Consider the following 19788-nt stretch of genomic DNA (forward strand, 5'->3'; position numbering starts at 1 on the left):
AATTTTAGGAAAGTGCCCATCATGTACAAACGATCATGATTTTCGATGTTGGACGCTCGACATCATGACCATCACCGCCCGGACGAAAAGTCAGCATCCATTTTCGTAGGGCGATGTAGGGCGACCAAGTTTGTCCCCACGTGCGGAGTAGTTAATATGTAGTAGCGTCCGCTCCTCTGCCAAGCTCTTTAGGTATGAGGACCGACAGTTCACAAAATCAGAATGAGATTTTCACTCTGCAGCGGAGTGTGCGCTGATATGAAACTTCCTGGCAGATTAAAACTGTGTGCCGGACCGAGACTCGAACTCGGGACCTTTGCCTTTCGTGGGCAAGTGCTCTACCAAATGAGCTACCCAAGCACGACTCACGCCCTCTCCTCACAGCTTTACCTCTCCCAGTACCTCGTCTCCTACTTTCCAAACTTTACAGAAGCACTCCTGAAAAAAAAAGTTTTAATCTGCCAGGAAGTTTCATATCAGCGCACACTCCGCTGCAGAGTGAAAATCTCATTCTGGAAACATCCCCCAGGCTGTGGCTAAGCCATGCCTCCGCAGTATCATTCCCGCCACCTCCAACTGTTTTGTTTCTCACCGACTTATTATTCGTCCATCAGGTAATGAAATGTCGGCACGCAAACGGAAGGCACATCGACATACAACGCCATCCTGACATGCTTCTTTGTCTCTTTTCTCGGGTATGTCGTTTCCCTGCACCCTGATGTGTCCAGATACCCAGCATAAGAGCATCTCCTTGCCATTGTGTTGGAGCTGCTGTAAGGAGTCAGTGATCATGCATAAAAGACTGCGTAGAGAATAATAGTGCGAGGTATCCTTAATTACTGCTCGAGCGTTAGGGGCCCCCACCAGATCCGATTAAAGGAAGACACCGAATCAGTTCAGCGGCGTGCTCCTCGATTAAGTACTAGGAGTGTTCGCGAAACACTAGAGATAAAATTTAGAAAATCAACATTTGCGGTTGACTACAGGACGATTCTACTGCCGACAGTGTAGGATTCGTGTAAGGGTCGTAGAGACGAGATAAGAGAAACTAGGGGCCGTCCGGAGATGAACGAACAGCCGTTTTTCACTCCCTGCCATTGCGAATGAAACAGGAAAGAAAATGACTGGTAGACGTACAAGATACCCTCCGCCAAGCACCATATGCTGGCTTGGGACGTTTGTACTTAGGTGTAGATATGAAACACACAAATCGAACAGTACTGCAAAATATTTCTCAATTTCTAAGTGTACTTGTTGCATCGTTAGGTACAACTGAGATATTATTAGAAAATAATTATAATTGTTATTCCCATAATAATGCCCGGAAACCAAGCCAAACATGAAGAAGTTGAATGGGACCTGAACCCCTTAATGAAGACACGCGATATCACATTTCTATTGCACTGCTTTAAAACTCATTGGCAGGCTGTAGCATTATAGAGTATAACTGAATTACACTGATGAGTCAAAACATAATGACCACTTGCTTAATGCTTTGTTTGTCCGTCTTTGGAACGACAAAAGTCACTGATTCTGAGTGTCAGGAACCCGACAACTTGTTGGTAGCTTTGTGGAGGTATGTGACTTTAAATGTCAAAGCAAAGGTCATGTAATCCGCGTAATTAACGGGCTTTTCATTTGCGCACACGATGATGACACCCAATGACGACCCAGATACATTCCATTGGATGTGGTCGCCGAGACATCAACATGACTTCACTATATATACATTTGAATCATCATTCTCACTGGTTTGATGCGGCCCGCCACGAATTCCTCTCCTGTGCCAACCTCTTCATCTCCGAGTAACACTTGCAACCTACGTCCTCAATTATTTGCTGGAGGTACTTCAATCAATATCTTCCTGTACAGTTTCTGCCCTCTACAGCTCCCTCTAGTACTATGGGAGTCATTCCCTCATGTCTTAACAGATGTCCTATTATCCTCTCCCTTCTCCTTGTCAGTGTTTTTCACAAACAAGTATGCTTTCCCTGCGCAGAACCTCTTTCTTCCTTGCCTTATCAGTCCACCTAATTTTCAACATTCGTCTGTATCACTAAATCTCACACACTGGACTCGCATTCGGAAGGACGACGGTTCAATCCCGCGTCCGGCCATACTGATTTAGGTTTTCCGTGGTTTCCCTAAATCACTCTAGGCAAATGCCGGGATGGTTCCTCTGAAAGGGCACGGCCGACTTCCTTCCCCATCCTTCCCTAATCCGATGAGACCGATGACCACGCTGTCTGGTCTCCTTCCCCAAACCAACCAACCAACCAACCAACCACTAAATCTCAAATGCTTCGATTCTCTTCTGTTCCGGTTTTCCCACAGTCCATGTTTCACTACGATACAACGCAGTGCTCCAAACGTACATTCTCAGAATCTATGTTTGATACTAGAAAATTTCTCTTGGCCAGGAATGTCCTTTTTGCCAGTGCTAGTTTGCTTTTGATATCTTCCTTGTCCGTCATTGGTTACTTTATTGCCTAGGTAGCACAATTCCTTAACTTCGTCTACTTCGCGATCGTCAACTCTGATGTTAAGTTTCTCGCTGTCCTCATTTCTACTACTTCTCATTACTTTCGTCCTTCTTCGATTTACTCTTAGTCCATATTCTGTACTCATTAGACTGTTAATTCCATTCAGCAGATCGTATAATTCTTCTTCACTTTCATTCAGGATAGCAATGTCATCAGCGAATCGTATCATTGATATCCTTTCACCTTGAATTTGAATTCTTTTACTTCCATCACTGCTTCTTCGATGTACAGATTGAACAGTAAGGCCGAAAGATTACATCCCTGTATTACACCATTTTTAATCTGAGTACTTCGCTCTTGGTCGTCCACTTCTATTATTCCCTCTTGGCTTTAGTACATACTGTACATAATTCATCTTTTCCTATAGCTTACCCCTATTTCTCTCAGAATTTCGAACATCTTGCACCATTTTACATTGCTGAACGCTTTTTCCAGGTCGAAAAAATTCTATGAACGTGTCTTGTTTTTTTCTTTAGCCTTGCTTCCAACATCAAGCGCAACGACAGAATTGCCTCTTTGGAGCGTTTACTTTTCCTAAAACCAAACTGATCGTCATCTAGCACGACCTCAATTTTATTTTCCATTCTTCTGTATATTATAATTGCAAGCAATTTGGGCTCATGAGCTGTTAAGCTGATTGTGCGATAATTCTCGCACTTGTCAGCTCTTGCAGTCTTCGGAATTATGTGTATGATATTTTTCCGAAAGCCAGATGGTTTGTCGCCAGACATACATTATACACACCAACATGAACAGTCGTCTCATTGGCACATCCCCTAACGATTTTAGAAATATTGATGGAACGTTTCCTATCCTTTCTGCTTATTTGATCTTAAGTCCTCCAAAGCTTGATTCTGGTACTTAACCCCCTAACGCTTTTAAATCGTCTCCTGCTCCTTCTTCTGTCACATCAGGCAAACCTTCCTCTTCATAGAGGCCCTCAATGTACTCTCTCCACCTATCAGCTCTCACCTCTGCGTTTAACAGTGGAATTCCCGTTGCACTCTCAAGTTACCACCTTTACTTTTAATTTCTCCGAAGGTTGTTTTGACGTTCCTATATGCTGAGTCAGTCCTTTCAACAATCATTTATTTTTCGATTTCTTCGGATTTTTCATGCAGCCATTTCGTCTTAGCTTCCTTGCATTTCCTGTTTATTTCATTTCTCAGCCACTTGTATTTCTGTATTCCTGAATTTCCGTGAACATTTTCGTACTCGTACTTTCTGCTCTCATCGATCAATTGTAGTATTTCTTCTGTTACCCATGATTTGTTCGCAGTTACCTTCTTTGAACCTGAGTTTTTCTTCCCAACTTTCATGATGGCCATTTTTAGAGATGTCCATTGCTCTTGAACTGAACTGCCGACTGAGCTGTTGCTTAAAGCTGCATCAACTCTACATGATCAAAAGTATCCGGAAACCCCCAAAAACGTACGTTTTTCATATTAGGTGCATTTTGCTGCCATGTACTCTGTATCAGCGATCTCAGTACTCATTAGACATCTTGAGAGGGCAGAATGGGGCGCTGCGCGAAACTCACGGACTTCGAACGTGGTAAGGTGATTTGGTGTTACTTGTGTCATACGTCTGTAAGTGAGATTTTCACATACCTAGGTCCACTGGTTCCGATGTGATAATGAAGTGGAAACGTGAAGGGACACGTACAGCAGAAAAGCGTACAGGTCTATCCAGTCTGTTGACTGACAGAGACCGGCGACAGTTGAAGAGGGTCGTAATGCGTAATAGGCAGACACCTGTCCAGACCATGACACAGGAATTCCAAACTGTATAAGGATCCACTGCAACTACTATGGAAGTTAGGCAGGAGGTGAGAAAACTTGCATTTCATGGTTGAGCGGCTGCTCATAAGTCACATATCATGCCGGTAAATGCGAAATAACGCCTCGCTTGATTTAAGGAGCGTAAACATTGCACAATTGGACAGTGGGAAAACGTTGTGTGGAGTGACGAATCACGCTACACAATATGACGATCCGGTGGCAGGGTGTGGCTATGGCAAATGCCTGGTGAACGTCATCTGCCAGAGTGTGTAGTGCCAACAATAAAATTCGGAGGCGGTGGTGTTATGGTGTGGTCGTGTTTTTCTGGAAGGGGCTTGCACCCCTTTTTGTTTTGGTTGCACTATCACAGCATAGGCCGACACTGATGATTTAAGCACCTTCTTGATTCCCAATGTTGAAGAGCAATTGAGGAATGGCGATTGCTTCTTCCAACACGATCGAGCACCCGTTCATAAAGCACAGCCTGTGGTGGAGTGGTTACCCGACAGTAACATTCCTGTAATGGACTGGCCTGCACAGAGTCCTGACGTGACTCCTACAGAACACCTTTGGGATGTTTTGTAACGTCCGTCGCTACGGTCGCAGTATCGAATCCTGAATCAGGCATGGATGTTGTGATGTTCTTAAATTAGTTAGGTTTAAGTAGTTCTAAGTTCTAGGAGACTGATGACCGCATTAGTTAAGTCCCATAGTGCTCAGAGCCATTTGAACCATTTGAGCCATTTGTAACGTCCGTGCCAGGCCTCACCGACCGACATCGATACCTCTCCTCAGTGCAGCGCTCGGTGAAGAATGGGGTGCCGTTCCCCAAAAAACCTTCCAGCATCTGACTGAACGTATGCCTGCGAGAGTGGAAGCTGTCATCAAGGCTAAGGGTGGGCCAACACCTTATTGAATTCCAGCATTACCGACGGAGGGCGCATCGAACTTGTAGGTCTTTTTCAGCCAGGTGTCTGAATACTTTTGATCACATAGTGTATAGCCTTAGAGAACGTCAAGCGTATCTCGCCATTCCTTAGTACTTCCGTATCCCACTTCTTTGCATGTTTATTCTTCCTGACTAATATCTCAAACTTCAGCCTGCTCTTCATCACTACTATATTGTGATCTGAGTGTATATCTCCTTCTCGGTACACCTTAAATCTAGAATCTGATTTCGAAATCTCTGTCTGACCATGATGTAATCCAACTGAAATCTACTCGTATCACCCGGTGTTTTCCAAGGATACCTCCTGTTGTGATTCTTGAACAAGGTATTCGCTATTACTAGCTGAAACTTGTTACAGAACTCAAGTAGTCTTTCTCCTCTTTCATTCCTTGTCCCAAGCCCATATTCTCCTGTAACTTTTTCTTCTACACCTTTTCCTACGACTGCATTTCAGTCCCCTATGACTATTAGATTCTCATGTCCCTTTACGTACTGTATTGTCCTTTCAATATCCTCATATACTTTTTGTATCTCCTCATCTTCAACTTGTATACCTGAACTATCGTTGTCGGTGTTGGTTTCCTGTCGATTGTGAGAAGAACAACCCTGTCACTGAATTGTTCACAGTAACACACTCCGTGCCCAACCTTCCTATTCACAATGAATCCTACGCCCCTTATACAATTTTCCGCTGCTGTTGATACTACTCTGTAATCATCTGACCAGAAATCCTTGTCTTCCTTTCATTTCACTTCACTGACCCCTACTAAATCTAGATTGGGCCCTTTTCAAATTTTCTGGCTTTCCTACCACGTTCAAGCTTCTGAAATTCCACTCCCCGACTCGAACGTTATCTTTTCATTGGTTGTTCAATCTTTTTCTCGTGGTCACCTCCCTCTTGGCGTGGCTGTCCTCCTGGAGCTCAGAATGGGGGACTATATCGGAATCTTTTGCCAATGGAGAGATCATCATGACACTTTGTCAATGATAGGTTGCATGTCGTGTTGATACACATTGTTTATCTTTAAGGAGTGGCTTCCATTGGCTTCTGCATCCTCGTACTGTTGATGTTCTGATTCTTTCGCCTTTATGGGCAGCTTCCCACTCCAAGGACAATAGAGCACAGTGGAGCTCTGTCCGCGCCTCCGCTCTCTTTGACAAGGTCGTTAGTAGAATGAGGGTGACTTCTTATGCCTGAAGTCTTCAGCGGCCAGTGATGATCCTTAATCAAAATTTGTGCATTGGCGGGTTTCGAACACCCTACCGAGGTCCTACTTTGAATATTAATCAAAGACACTACCGCTAGACCCCAGGTCACTATAACGCGTCACATGCCACTGTAACAAGGTTCTGGCTCCTAGACACGGACAGTTATATCGCTGAAAGACGACATTGGCGTCGGAGAGGACATCTAGCATGAAGGGATGCAGATGGTTTGCAGCTGTCAACGTGTCTTCGATTACTTCCACAGGTTCCACAGGAGAAGGTCTCCCATAGCGTAATATTGCTCCCACCAGCCTGTGTCCGCGGAGCACTGCAAATTTCGACCCGCCGTTCACCCCAATGGAGATGACAATCGACCTAGCGCAGCAAAAATGTGATTCAATTGATCGACGGTCGAATACCAATGGTTCCGTGCCCACTGCAATCATAATTTCTATGTGATTGCGTCAGCATGTGAAAAAGTAAGAATAGTCTGCTGTGGAGCTCCGTGTTCAGCAGTGTACGACGATGAGTGCTCTCCGAAACAACTGTGCGTGCACCAGCAATGCGCTCTTTCGGCAGAGATGCTACAGATGACCATCTGTCCTACTTTAGGGAGCAGACAAACCTCCAAACCCCATGTTTTGTGGCGATTTTTGAACGTCCAACCATTTAGCGCCTAGTGGAAGTTTCAATGTCCTTCTACCTCTTGACGTAGCTGTTCACGACAGTAGTACGTGAACAGTTGAACAGCTTCTCAGTTTTCGAGATATCCGTTCACAGGCTCAGGAAACAATAATCTACCCTTTCCAAAATCAGTTATATCAATGGATTTCCCCATTTGCAGCGCATATCTTCGCTAGCGTGATCCCCCGTCCGTGTCTGCTCCGCTTACGTACTATTGTTGATCCCGACGGGCCTGCAACACCACCAGGCGGCATCAGACTTGACGGTGGGCAGTGGTCATTATGTTTTGGGTTATCGTTGTATCTCTGCTGCTGATGAGTTGTCCGATGTACAAATGATTGACGAAACACAAGCAAACCAGTAATGCCATGTTACGTCATCCTAAGTAATCTTAACGTCATGATGTCTTCTATCGATGGCGCGAGATGGACTTGAGGGATGACAGTAGTGAGATTAGCGTGCTTACTTGTCTACAGTGAGCAGATGGAGCAGAGCCCTGTGAGAGATCTCTACGCCCTTGGGGTGGCCAGTGGTGCCAGATGAGCAGAGCACCACGGCTGGAGAGTCCAGCTGCGCCGCCCCCACCGGTGGGTCGACGTCGACGTCGCCACCGGCTTTGTCCTCGAGCCACTCGTCCATGTCTGCACCGCTGACCACTGTAGCCGCACACTTCTCGTACAAGGCGTTTGGCGCGTCGGCAATCAGCACACATGGCTTCAGCAATCCCAGCACGTGTCGCATCTCGTCTACACATAGAACATTTAATAAGGTATCAGATGTTTGCCAGTCTAGAAACCTGTAATTGTGAGTGCCGTTCTAACACTACGATGCAGTGTCTAACATAAGAACTTTTTGCATTATTAATGTTGTAATTTTGAGTAATGGAGAATTTTTTTCAATAGACGGCAGTAGCTGCAAGTGGGTTTCAGGTGGTTCATCATAGGTGTAATACAATAATCTTAGGCATCTGTAAAAATAATGTTATGAAAATATCAGTCGATTTGTGAGTGCATCGTAAAGTTATTCTCGAATAAGTACGTCAAGTTACATATCAATTTCTCACCATTTGCGGGAAGTTTTAATTTTCTGCTTCAACATGAAGAAATCTGCGGCTGTGGCTTTTAAAATGCTGGCTAAGACCAATGGCGAGGGAATTATTAGTGTAAGAAGGTGCAGAGAAGGTTTTCAACGCCTTAAGAACGGTGTTTTTGATGTCGAAGACCGGCATGGCGGTGGAAGACACAACGTTTTCGTAGCTACTGAAACACACGAAGACAGTCACAGGACACCATTAACGAAAGCAATTGATGCGTTAGAGCCCAGCACTGAAACACAAACGGCCACAATACAGCGATAGACACGTAAAGGTAATTTTGCAGCAGGTCAGTGCTTGACCCCATGTCGCAAAACCCGTCAAAATATACATGGAAATGTTGAACTGAGAAGTCCTATCCCTCCCGCCGTATTCTCCATACCTTTCTCTCTCTGACTGCCACCTTTTCCGATCAGTGGCATTGAGTCTGGCTGACCAGCACCTCCGATCGTATGAACAAGTGCGAAATAGGAATCGATTCATGGATGCCCAAAAAGACGCCCAGTTCTTCCACCACGGGATTCGTATGCTATCCAAAAGATGGGAGAATGTAGTGGGGATGGGCAACACTATGAATGATAATTTTTTTGTAAGTTTTTCACAATAAAGCCTAGAACTTCGAGAAAAAAAGGCGGAAGCAAAGTTGTAGACCAAGTATATTTTGTCAATATTTTGTAAATCCTTCTGCGGATTTAGTTTTTAGAATAGGCCCGAGGTATTCCTGCCTGTCGTAAGAGGCGACTACAAGGAGTCCCCTACTTTCCGAGCTGATCATTTATGGTTCCCTTTTGGGATCTGACCTCCACATTTTCAAAGTTTTTCAGAAGTGCGGGCCATTTGGAGAAGGATGCCTTACATGGTGCATCGTATATCCATCGCGTGCTGATACATTCTTCTACTCTATTATTATACTGAAAAATTATTCCCATCATCCAGCGTTCTGGGCATGGAAGGCTTTACGGGGTGCATACTTTACATCATTGTATGCTGTCATCTCCTGCACCCACGATAATAATGGCTCCTTTTGTATACAGTATCCAGCGCGATAGCCAATCCATTGTGGGGGATGGGGAGGGGATAGCAGGGGGTCATGTATCCTCTTGGTCGTAGCCACCTGACAACACATGGGTCGCAACGCAGATGCCTGAGCTACATACTACTCACGTATTTCTATGAGTGGATGCCTATCTTCTTTGGGCATCAGGACTCCCAGTAACGGCCACCACGCCAGTAGGCCTCTGTTGTGGCTGGGCCGTGCCTATGGGGAGAGCCCGTCATCAGAGTGGGTAGCATCAGATGACTCACAATGAAGCGAATGAAGTTGTCCGATGCTGTGGTCGAAGGGCCCCAACAGTCTCTAAGCGCGGGAAAGGCCAGATGTCACCCCAGATCGTTCCCTTCCGTGGCTACACGTCGGAAGGAACTGAGGGCTAAGGATAAAGGAGAAACGTACTCTCCCCAACACTTAGTTTGCACAAGCTCTGATGGGGAATCTTTTTTAACAATAAAGACTCTGTTTTTCTTCTGGCACTTAGAAGACAAGTTTGGAGAAATGGGAATGTCCAAAATGAGGGCTGGATCAGTCCTCATTAAAACAGCCTCTCCTGCTCTCACGTTTTTTGCCCGACTGTGAGAAGCTGCCCAGGGGATTATATTCCATAGAAATGTCTTGCAGTCCGATGACGAGTCGTCCGACAGTCTACAGTGAAGTGGTGTACACCTCATCAGGCATGCACAGAGGGGACGTAAGGACATCGAGGTTGCTACCAGTGCCTTCATCTTGATTTTTGAAGGTAACTCGGTGTTTGAAAACGTTAATGTGATGATATACTAGTATGTCATTAAATCCTATTTTCCTCCCCCTATGCAGTACTTCAAATGTTGTAACGCCAAGCCCACATGTCAGGACTGCAGACGTCCTTCACACACAAACGTTTCTTGTGCCTCGCCTCCCATTTGTGTCAACTGTAGAGAGCACCATTCGCCCTATTCGCTGGACGGCACCGTTTTTCAGAAAGAGTGGAAAATAATGAAATATAAAACCCTGGACAGAGTGATTTACAGAGATGCCGAAAAAGGAATATGGCGCATTAGGTCACTGTACGCTGTCGCTAAGATGACTTTTCCCTTCCTAGTTATAGTCACCCCACTAGCTGTGCTTCGTGTAATGGGCCCACAGAACCGCCAGACTACATCTACCCCCTTAATGAGTGAGGCACTCTGTGTCGCATTGCTTCTCTAACATCTACTTCGGGAGCAACCCCCCTCCTCCCGCAAGCTATCGTGGACAGCGGTACCAACCCCTCAGATGGAGAAGCAATTGCCTCCTCTCGCAAGGAAGGGTTCTACTACCTTCCAAGGCATCTACTGCTGTGAAGCGAGACGCCAACCAATTGGTGAAGGAGCCACAAGCTGCTGGTTGTAGGGCTTCACGATCATCTTAGGTTCCTGAGACAAACAGAGGCTCTCCAGCCAGAGAAACCGAAAGAGAAGAGGACAGGAAAAAGAAAACGATAAACAATAAAGAAATTCCGGTTGCCCCTACATCACTGCTTCTTGCAAGTTCCAAAACTGAGGATGGAATGGAACCCAAGACCTCACCAGGGCCACAGAAACAGTGGATACAGCGACCAAAAACCCTCAACAAATGGTAGCAGGTGACGCTGTGGCGTAAACTACCTCCTTAGCCCCTTCACGCCTTCCCAGACTATAGAAAGCGTCGTCCTCCAATGAAACTACGGTGATTTTTTTCCTACACCTGGCTGAGCTATGACAGCTCTTAAGCATTACACATTCATTCTGTGTCACACTTCAGGAAACCTGGTTTCCAGTAATGTCGACCCCCACCCTTCATGGCTATCGGAGGTATTACTAAAATCTCAATGACCATAACAGGTATCTGTTGAAGTGAGTATATTTCTCCTTACCTCTGTTAATAGCGAACCTGTGCCCCTTCACACACCCTTGGAAACTGTGGCCGTTATGGCGAGAACAATGCAGGAAATTAACAACACCTACCTTCCTCCAGATGGTGAGGTACTACAACATGCATTGGCTGCACTACTAAACTCCCCCCACCTTTTCTACTCCTGGCCTATTTTAACGCCCATAACCCTTTCTGGAGTGGAATGAAGATGTCTTGGCAAAGATGTCGAGAATGAGCTAACGCAACTCGACCTTTGCCTACCAAATGCAGGTCCCCCACTCATTTCAGCGTGGCTCATGGCACACACTCGTCAACTGATCTGTTCGTTTGCAGTCCTGGCCTTGTTCAAACGTGATGTACTCACAACTACACAGAACATTGTTCTGACCAGACTAACACTTGAAACGTATTGAGGAGATTGCACAGATGCTGTTCGTGGTCAGATAGAACAGCGCAATCTTCAGGCTTGACTAGCATCTGCATCATGTTGAAGAAGGTATTTCTCGCGGCGTCTCCATATTTCCGTTCAGTCCCAGTAGTCGACTGTAGCGCAAAGTCTGTAGAACGAGTAGACTTAGGATAGCTGTGTGGCAAGACGTGCAGGTGCTATTCCCTCCAGAAGAATTACACCACGAGATCATCGTATGGCTGTTCGACAGGTCCTCACGAATAAATGAATGGCAACAGTTGAAATCTGGCCAGAGGTTACAGACAGTATGTTACCACAAACCGCTGGGAACAAATTACAGAAAGCTTGACTAGCCATCCGGCTGTTACGGCTGAATCTATGCCACAGATAACTGAAACTGGTGTGTTGTGGAGCCAGAGTCAACTGGGGAATTGAGTGGCATTCTGCTGTGTTCTGCAGTGAGTCTTCCGCCTGTTCGTAGTTGTCACATCCACGTCAGCGTGTTCTTAGACTAGGGATGCATGGATCGTTCACTCGCCTGTTCCCCTCATTTGTCACAGAGCACGTTTTTGATGTGCCAAGTCAGCGATCTCCACGATCGCACACGGCATCTCTTTTAGATGTCTGAAGGTATCCCTCAAGATGACACTCGGAGGCTGTTTTCTTTCATGTCACAACTACTTCAAATGTACGAGGAGGGTTCAATAAGTAATTCATTTTTTATGAAAGCAGGCTGGTTTTATTCAGGATTACAATAAGGCATGTTATTGCGCTCTCGTTGGGCTACAGAATCGTCTTCTGCAACATGCGAAGGCCTTACGCCATCTTACAGGGAGGACCTGTATATACGCATGGTACCACTCAACGGCTCGACGTTGGAGCCAATGTTTTGGTGCATCAGTAAACTTCCCATCATCCACGTACTACTTCCCGAGGAGTGACCCTATCAGTTAGGTAGAGAATGGAAGTTGGAAGGCGCAGATCCAGGCTGTAGGCTGGATGAGGTACAATTGTCCAATGAAGTATTGTGAGTTCTTCTAGCGTGCATAGGCTTCTGTGAGGCCTTGAGCCGGCCTGTGTGGCCGTGCGGTTCTAGGCGCTTCGGTCTGGAATCGCGTGACCGCTACGGTCGCAGGGTCGAATCCTGCCTCGGGCATGGATGTGTGTGATGTCCTTAGGTTAGTTAGGATTAAGTATTTCTAAGTTCTAGGGGACTGATGACCTCAGATGTTTAAGTCCCATAGTGCTAAGAGCCATTTGAACCATTTGTGAGGCCTTGCGTTGTCAATGAGAAAGAGAAGTTAGTTTGCATTGTATTGGCAACGAACACGCTGATGTTCAATACTGTAGGAGTCACATCTGTGTGTGGCCAATCGGCAGGTAGGAGATCGGTTTTCGAGAGCAAGTTGCGATGAAGACAAATGCCTCGCCCAGCGATTCACTGCCACGTCTTGGTAGATATTTTTGAAGTGTCTATGAATATGTGCAATGCTCCAATTTTCGGCCAAGGGAAACTCAATGACAACTTTCTGCTTCGAACGCGCCTCCATTAAAGACTCCATTTTGAAGGCTACGCCACCAATCGGAACTTCATGTAACTATAGGCGCTGCTGCAAGAATGTTCCGTGATGTTCGACAACAAATTCCGCATTTAGTCAACCAAAACTGGTCTATCCCGAGGACCCACCTCAGTGTCGCTGTGGCTCCCACTTGGCAGTGGTTCACGTCTTGTAGAACTGTCCAATTTTAGCCGCCCTGAAGCAGACTTTTAACCTTCCCGTAACACTGCCTCAACTGCTAAACTAGTTTTACATTTTATTCGTGAGGGGGGCTTCTATCACTCAGTCTAAGGGTGGGATTCTGGCCTTCTCTCCCATGCCTTCACCACCACCCCCCCCCCCCCTTCCATTGTACCTCTTCCTCGCTCTTTCCTTGCTGTTTGTTTGCCTCGCTGTTCGTCTTGCCTTATCTGTGTTTCTGTAGCCTTGTCTTCTCAGGCTGGAGATTTTGATGTGTTGCAGAGTGCCTGGCAAGTTCTCTTCCATTCTTGCGACCAGCTAGCCCAGGCCATCTGCTATATTATTTTAACACTTTCCACTGCGTTTTTTCTTTCAGTGCATGTTTTCCCCTTTTGGCTTACTTTTTCGTTTTCTCTATCAGTGTGGTTTCCAGTTAGTTTTATGGCTTGTTTACTCTTCCAGACTCTTTCGGGGAATGATTTTAATCCGAGACATGTTTGACTGAGGAAAAAGGGACTGACGACCCTGATGTTTACTTTCTTTACTCTCCAAAGAAACCAACCAACTCACTGAACTCGCAATGTAAATTCGTTTCCACAAAGGTCTGACTTCGTAATGATGTTCATAGTGGACATCAGTTTCGAATGGAATGAAAATTTTAACCATTTAATACCAGTTATATGAGGACCATTTTCTGAAAGTTTGGTAAATATCGCATTGTTGTTTAATGGATTTACACTTTCCATTTCTGCCTCAATCTTGTGCCTGCAAAGGGGCCTCGTGATGTCAACATCGATAGCTGGATGGACAAGAAAATGAGTAGAAAAGAATGGGTAGTCTGTACTTCTCTCCACGAAGAAGAATAACGGTACCAACGGCGAAGCAGGCAGCACACTACACAATGCTGAACCAGCACCAGAAGCAAGGCTGGTGGTCTTTTCAACGTTGACATGCTTACAGATGGAGTGCTTGTTCGGTTGAAAGATAATTATGATCTATAGTAGCGATAGTGTCTCCAAATAGAGTGAGGTGGAGATAAGAAATCTGTATCAGAATAGCACGACAGATATTTTGGTCTCACTTTTTCCTAATCCGATTCGTGTCTTAAGCGATGGGTGACTTAGATCGTTGTAACTGAGGCAGAGAATGTGTACGTCATTGCTGAATGTGGAAGCTTAATGATAACAACGCAACTATGCCTTGTGAGAATATTTACAAACTTCAGTTAAATTGTTAACTTCATTAGACAGTATCAGACTATGTACTTGCATCGGAACAATGAGCAGCTGGAACATGAGATCGTGACGCAGTCAGATGTGCAACTGACCATTAGTAGCACAACAGCAGTCCAAATAAAAATGGCGAGCAATACTTGTGCACACCGAGGAAAGGTGATATACGTTAAAATTCATCGAAAAGCGCCCAGTTTTAATAATAATTAATTCATAGTTTAGTGTCGGACTTTTGGTGCATAGTGTTTACTACAATTTCAACTGTCTTTGTTTTCGTTCCTCGTCTACTGAACGAGGAACCAAAACAAAGATGGCACAAGTTGATGGAACAAATGGACTTCACACATTCAAGCAGTAAAAGCTGGAGTCTCATGAGAAAGCTGGGAGAAGCCAACCACAGGAAGTCAACAGAAGTCAGTACCCACCCAAACGAAATCAGCAAGAAACTCAGGGATAACGCCAAGATAACAGTGACTCCTGAGCAACGAAAAAACTTAGAGGCTCAGATGGATGTGGCACTGCAGGAATGTGAAGAAAAATCCGACATGTTCATGGCAGCAGTCAGAAAAGAAGAGGTGAAGATGGCACTCCAACACACTCGGCAGGGAAGACAGCTGGATCAGACATAATCCTCCGTGAATCTTAGAAAAATCTTGAGCCAAAAGCGCTGAAATGGCTAGGCAAACTATTCACGAGAATAATGGAAATCTCTGAGATTCCCAGAGAATGGAAAACAGCCAGATCACTGCCATACTTAAACCAGGGAAGAATAGAAATGACTCAGGGAACTTCAGGCCAATCTCATTATTGTGCATAACCTACAAACTGTTTGAAGGGATACTGTTGGAAAGACTTAAACCAATGCTGAAGGAACAGCTGCCAGTGGAGCAAGCAGGTTTTAGACAAGAAAGAAGCTGCTGCGACCATTGCTGGCACTTAACACACACATTGAAAGGGGCTGTCAGGAAAAGAGGAAAACAGAGATAGACCTCATTGACCTGACATCAGCGTACGACACTGTATGGCTAAATGGTCTCATGTTAAAACTGGATAGTCAAATGCAAAACAGCGCTGAAGCTCATAAACAACATGCTGAGCGAAAGGAAGTACAGGGTCAAATTAAATGGTGAAACCAGCAAGTACCATACCCTAAAAAATGGTCTTCCGGCAAGGATCAGTCTTATCTCTCTGGCTCTTCAACATCTATATAGCAGATTTGCCTGATCTGCACTCAATTAAATTTGCCTACGCAGATTATTTAGCTATTACAGCGCAAAGTAACTCGTTTGAAAACCTGGAATCAACACTAAATGAAGATCTAGCTACACTGAAAAAATGCTATGACACATGCCATCTAAAAATTAATGCTACAAAAACAGTAAGCACAGTCATGCATCTAAACAACAAAGAAGCGAGAAGAGAACTGCGCCTGTCAGCCACGAGAATTTCCCAAACTATATCGTTATTAAGCTAGATCGCAGCATGGCTTTCAGACAACACCTAACTGACACTGCCCTAAAGCTAAAGACGTGAAATAACCTGCTCAACAGACTGGCAGGCACCACTTGGGGTTGTGATGCTGCCACTCTACAAACTGCTCCGCTGGCCCTGGTGTATAGCGCTGCAGAATACTGTGCCCAGTCTGGAGCAGAAGCCCGCACGCCAAAAAAGTGGATGTACAATTAAATGCCACTCTGAGAACCGTCACCGGCACTCTCAGACCAACCTCCGTTGAGTGGCTTCCGGTGCTGGCAAACATCGCTCCTACTTCCATCCGTAGGTAGAAAGCAAAGCAACCCAGGACATAGTAGAAAAAACTGCAGCAAACCTAAGGCTACCCATACATGCCGACATGGGAGGACCGACGAGACTCAAGTCCAGGAAACCTATCGTCTGGAGCAGAACATTGGGCACAGAGGGTCTCGATGCTGAATGGAAGAATGCATGGCACGGTCTGAGAAGAGGCTTCGTGGAAAACCATCACCTAATCCACGACCCAACCATGAGGGTTGAAGGCTTCAATCTAAACAGGAAACACTGGTCGGCTCTAAACAGGTTTCGCACGGGAGTTGGGCGATGCAGACAGAAAACAACCAAATGGGGATATACAGACGATTCGTGTTGTGACTGTAACGAGGTACAAACTATGGACCATCTACCGGTTTGTAACATTCATGGTTTCAGAAACGGCTCTCTGATGTCACTCCACAAGTTAACGGACAACGTCAGGAAATGGCTTGTTCCATTTAATATAATAATGTAGTTTCCCTGACATAATTGTAATGTAAATACTGATATATCTACATCTACGTCCATACTCCGCAAGCCACCTAACGGTGTGTGGCCGAGGGTACCTTGAGTACCTCTATCGGTTCTCCCTTCTATTCCAGTCTCACATTGTTCGTGGAAAAAGGGTTGTCAGTATGCCTTTGTGTGGGCTCTATTCTCTCTGATTTTATCCTCATGGTCTCTTCGCGAGATATACGTAGGAGGGAGCAATATACTGCTTGACTCCTCGGTTAAGGTATGTTCTCGAAACTTCAACAAAAGCCCGTACCGAGCTACCGAGCGTCTCTTGAGCGTCTCTTCTGCAGAGTCTTCCACTGGAGTTTATCTATTACCTCCGTAATGCTTTCGCGATTACTAAATGATCCTGTAACGAAGCGCGCTGCTCTACGTTGGATCTTCTCTATCTCTTCTATCATCCCTATCAGGTACGGATCCCACGCCGGTGAGCAGTATTCAAGCAGTGGGCGAACAAGAATACTATAACCTCCTTCCTTTGTTTTCGGATTGCATTTCCTTAGGATTCTCCCAGTGAATCTCAGTCTGGCATCTACTTTACCGACGATCAACTTTATATGATCATTCCATTTTAAATCACTCCTGACGCCTACTCCCAGATAATTTATGGAATGAACTGCTTCCAGTTACTGAACAGCTATATTGTAGCTAAATGATAAGGGATCTTTCTTTCTATGTATTCGCATCACATTACACTTGTCTACATTGAGATTCAATTGCCATTCCCTGCACCATGCGTCAATTCGCTGCAGATCCTCCTGCATTTCAGTAAAATTTTCAATTGTTACAACCTCTCGATATACTACAGCATCATCCGCAAAAAGCCTCAGTGAACTTCCGATGTCATCCACAATGTCATTTATGTATATTGTGAATAGCATCGGTCCTACGACACTCCCCTGCGGCACACCTGAAATCACTCTTACTTCGGAAGACTTCTCTCCATTGAGAATGACATGCTGCGTTCTGTTATCTAGGAACTCTTCAATAAAATCACCCAACTGGTCTGATAGTCCATATGCGCTTACTTTGTTCATTAAACGACTGTGGGGAAATGTATCGAACGCCTTGCGGAAGTCAAGAAACACGGCATCTGCCTGGGAAACCGTGTCTATGGCCCTCTGAGCCTCGTGGACGAATAGCGCGAGCTGGGTTTCACACGATCGTCTTTTTCGAAACCCATGCTGATTCCTACAGAGTAGATTTCTAGTCTCCAGAAAAGTCATTATACTCGAACATAATACGTGTTGCAAACTTCTACAACTGATAGACGTTAGTGATATAGGTCTATAGTTCTGCACATCTGTTCGAAGTCGCTTCTTGAAAACGGGGATGACCTGTGCCCTTTTCCAATCCTTTGGAACGCTACGCTCTTCTAGAGACCAACGGTACACCGATGCAAGAAGGGGCCAAGTTCCTTTCGCGTACTCTGTGTAAAATCGAACTGGTATCCCATCAGGTCCAGCGGCCTTTCCTCTTTTGAGCGATTTTAATTGTTTCTCTATCCCTCTGTCGTCTATTTCGATATCTACCATTTTGTCATCTATCCGACAATGTAGAGAAGGAGCTACAGTGCAGTCTTCCTCTGTGAAACAGCTTTGGAAAGAGACATTTAGTATTTCGGCCTTTAGTCTGTCATCCTCTGTTTCAGTACCATTTTGGTCACAGAGTGTCTGGACATTTTGTTTTGCTCCATCTACCGCTTTGACATAAGACCAAAATTTCTTAGGATTTTCTGCTAAGTCAGTACATATAACTTTACTTTCGAATTCATTGAACGCCTCTCGCATAGCCCTCCTCACACTACATTTCGCTTCGCGTAGTTTTTGTTTGTCTGCAAGGCTTTCGCTATGTTTATGTTTGCTGTGAAGTTCCCTTTGCTTCCGCAGCAGTTTTCTAACTCGGTTGTTGCACCAGGTGGCTCTTTTCCATCTCTTACGATCTTGCTTGGCACATACTCATCTATCACATATTGTACGATGGTTTTGAACTTTGTCCACTGATCCTCAACACTATCTCTACTTAAAGCAAAACTTTTCTGTTGAGCCATCAGGTACTCTGAAATCTGCTTTTTGTCACCTTTGCTAAACAGAAAAATCTTCCTACCTTTTCTAATGTTTCTATTTACGGCTGAAATCATCGATGCAGTAACCGCTATATGATCGCTGATTCTCTGTTCTGAGTTAGCTGTTTCAAATAGTTCGGGTATGTTTGTCACCAGAAGATCTAATATGTTCTCGCCACGAGTCGGTTCTCTGTTTAACTGCTCAAGATAGTTTTCAGATAAAGCAGTTAAAAAAATTTCACTTGATTTTTTGTCCCTGCCACCCTTATGAACGTTTGAGTCTCCCAGTCTATATCCGGCAAATTAAAATCTCCACCCAGAACTATAACATGGTGGGGAAATCTATTCGAAATATTTTCCAAATTATCCTTCAGGTGCTGAGCCACAACAGCTGCTGAACCAGGGGGCCTATAGAGACATCCAATTACCATGTCTATTTCTTTCCAAATTGTAAGTTCCAATCGTTTATTGTGAATTATGTTTATCTTATCTGCTCTTAGTATAAAGTATCTGGCAGATCGAATGAGAAAAATAAATAAATTCTCACTGGCTTTGGCGTTGAGTTCCTTTGAGCACCACCTGCTGGAACGCGGGTGGTCTTGTACGTACCGTCATCGAAGCCGGGATTGAAGGGCGCGACGACGGCGCCGACCAGCAGCCCGCCCACGAAGAGCGGCGTGAAGTGCGGCGCTCCGAGGCTCGCCACGGCCAGCACGTCGCCCGCGCGCAGTCCGAGCCGCCTCAGCTGGCTCGCCGCCACCACTGACCGCCGCGCCAGCTCTCCGAACGTCAGCTGCCTGCCCCCCAGCTCTGGGTACACCTGCAGCAAGCGCCGAGGCCTTCAGCCACGTCCACAT

General features: G+C 45.3%; 1 protein-coding gene across 1 annotated transcript in view; it reads right to left on the bottom strand.

The window, feature by feature from the left end:
* LOC126282322 (uncharacterized) overlaps positions 1-19788 on the bottom strand; it is a 65616-nt gene that overhangs the window by 33578 nt on the left and 12250 nt on the right. Inside the window, exons 2-3 of the mRNA XM_049981979.1 lie at positions 19541-19751; positions 7630-7909 (exon numbers count right to left, since the gene is read on the bottom strand). Coding sequence (XP_049837936.1) covers positions 7630-7909; positions 19541-19751 — 491 coding nt within the window. The remainder of the gene's footprint in view (positions 1-7629; positions 7910-19540; positions 19752-19788) is intronic.

Source organism: Schistocerca gregaria, chromosome 7 (genome assembly GCF_023897955.1).
Source record: "Schistocerca gregaria isolate iqSchGreg1 chromosome 7, iqSchGreg1.2, whole genome shotgun sequence".
Classification (NCBI taxonomy): domain Eukaryota; kingdom Metazoa; phylum Arthropoda; class Insecta; order Orthoptera; family Acrididae; genus Schistocerca; species Schistocerca gregaria.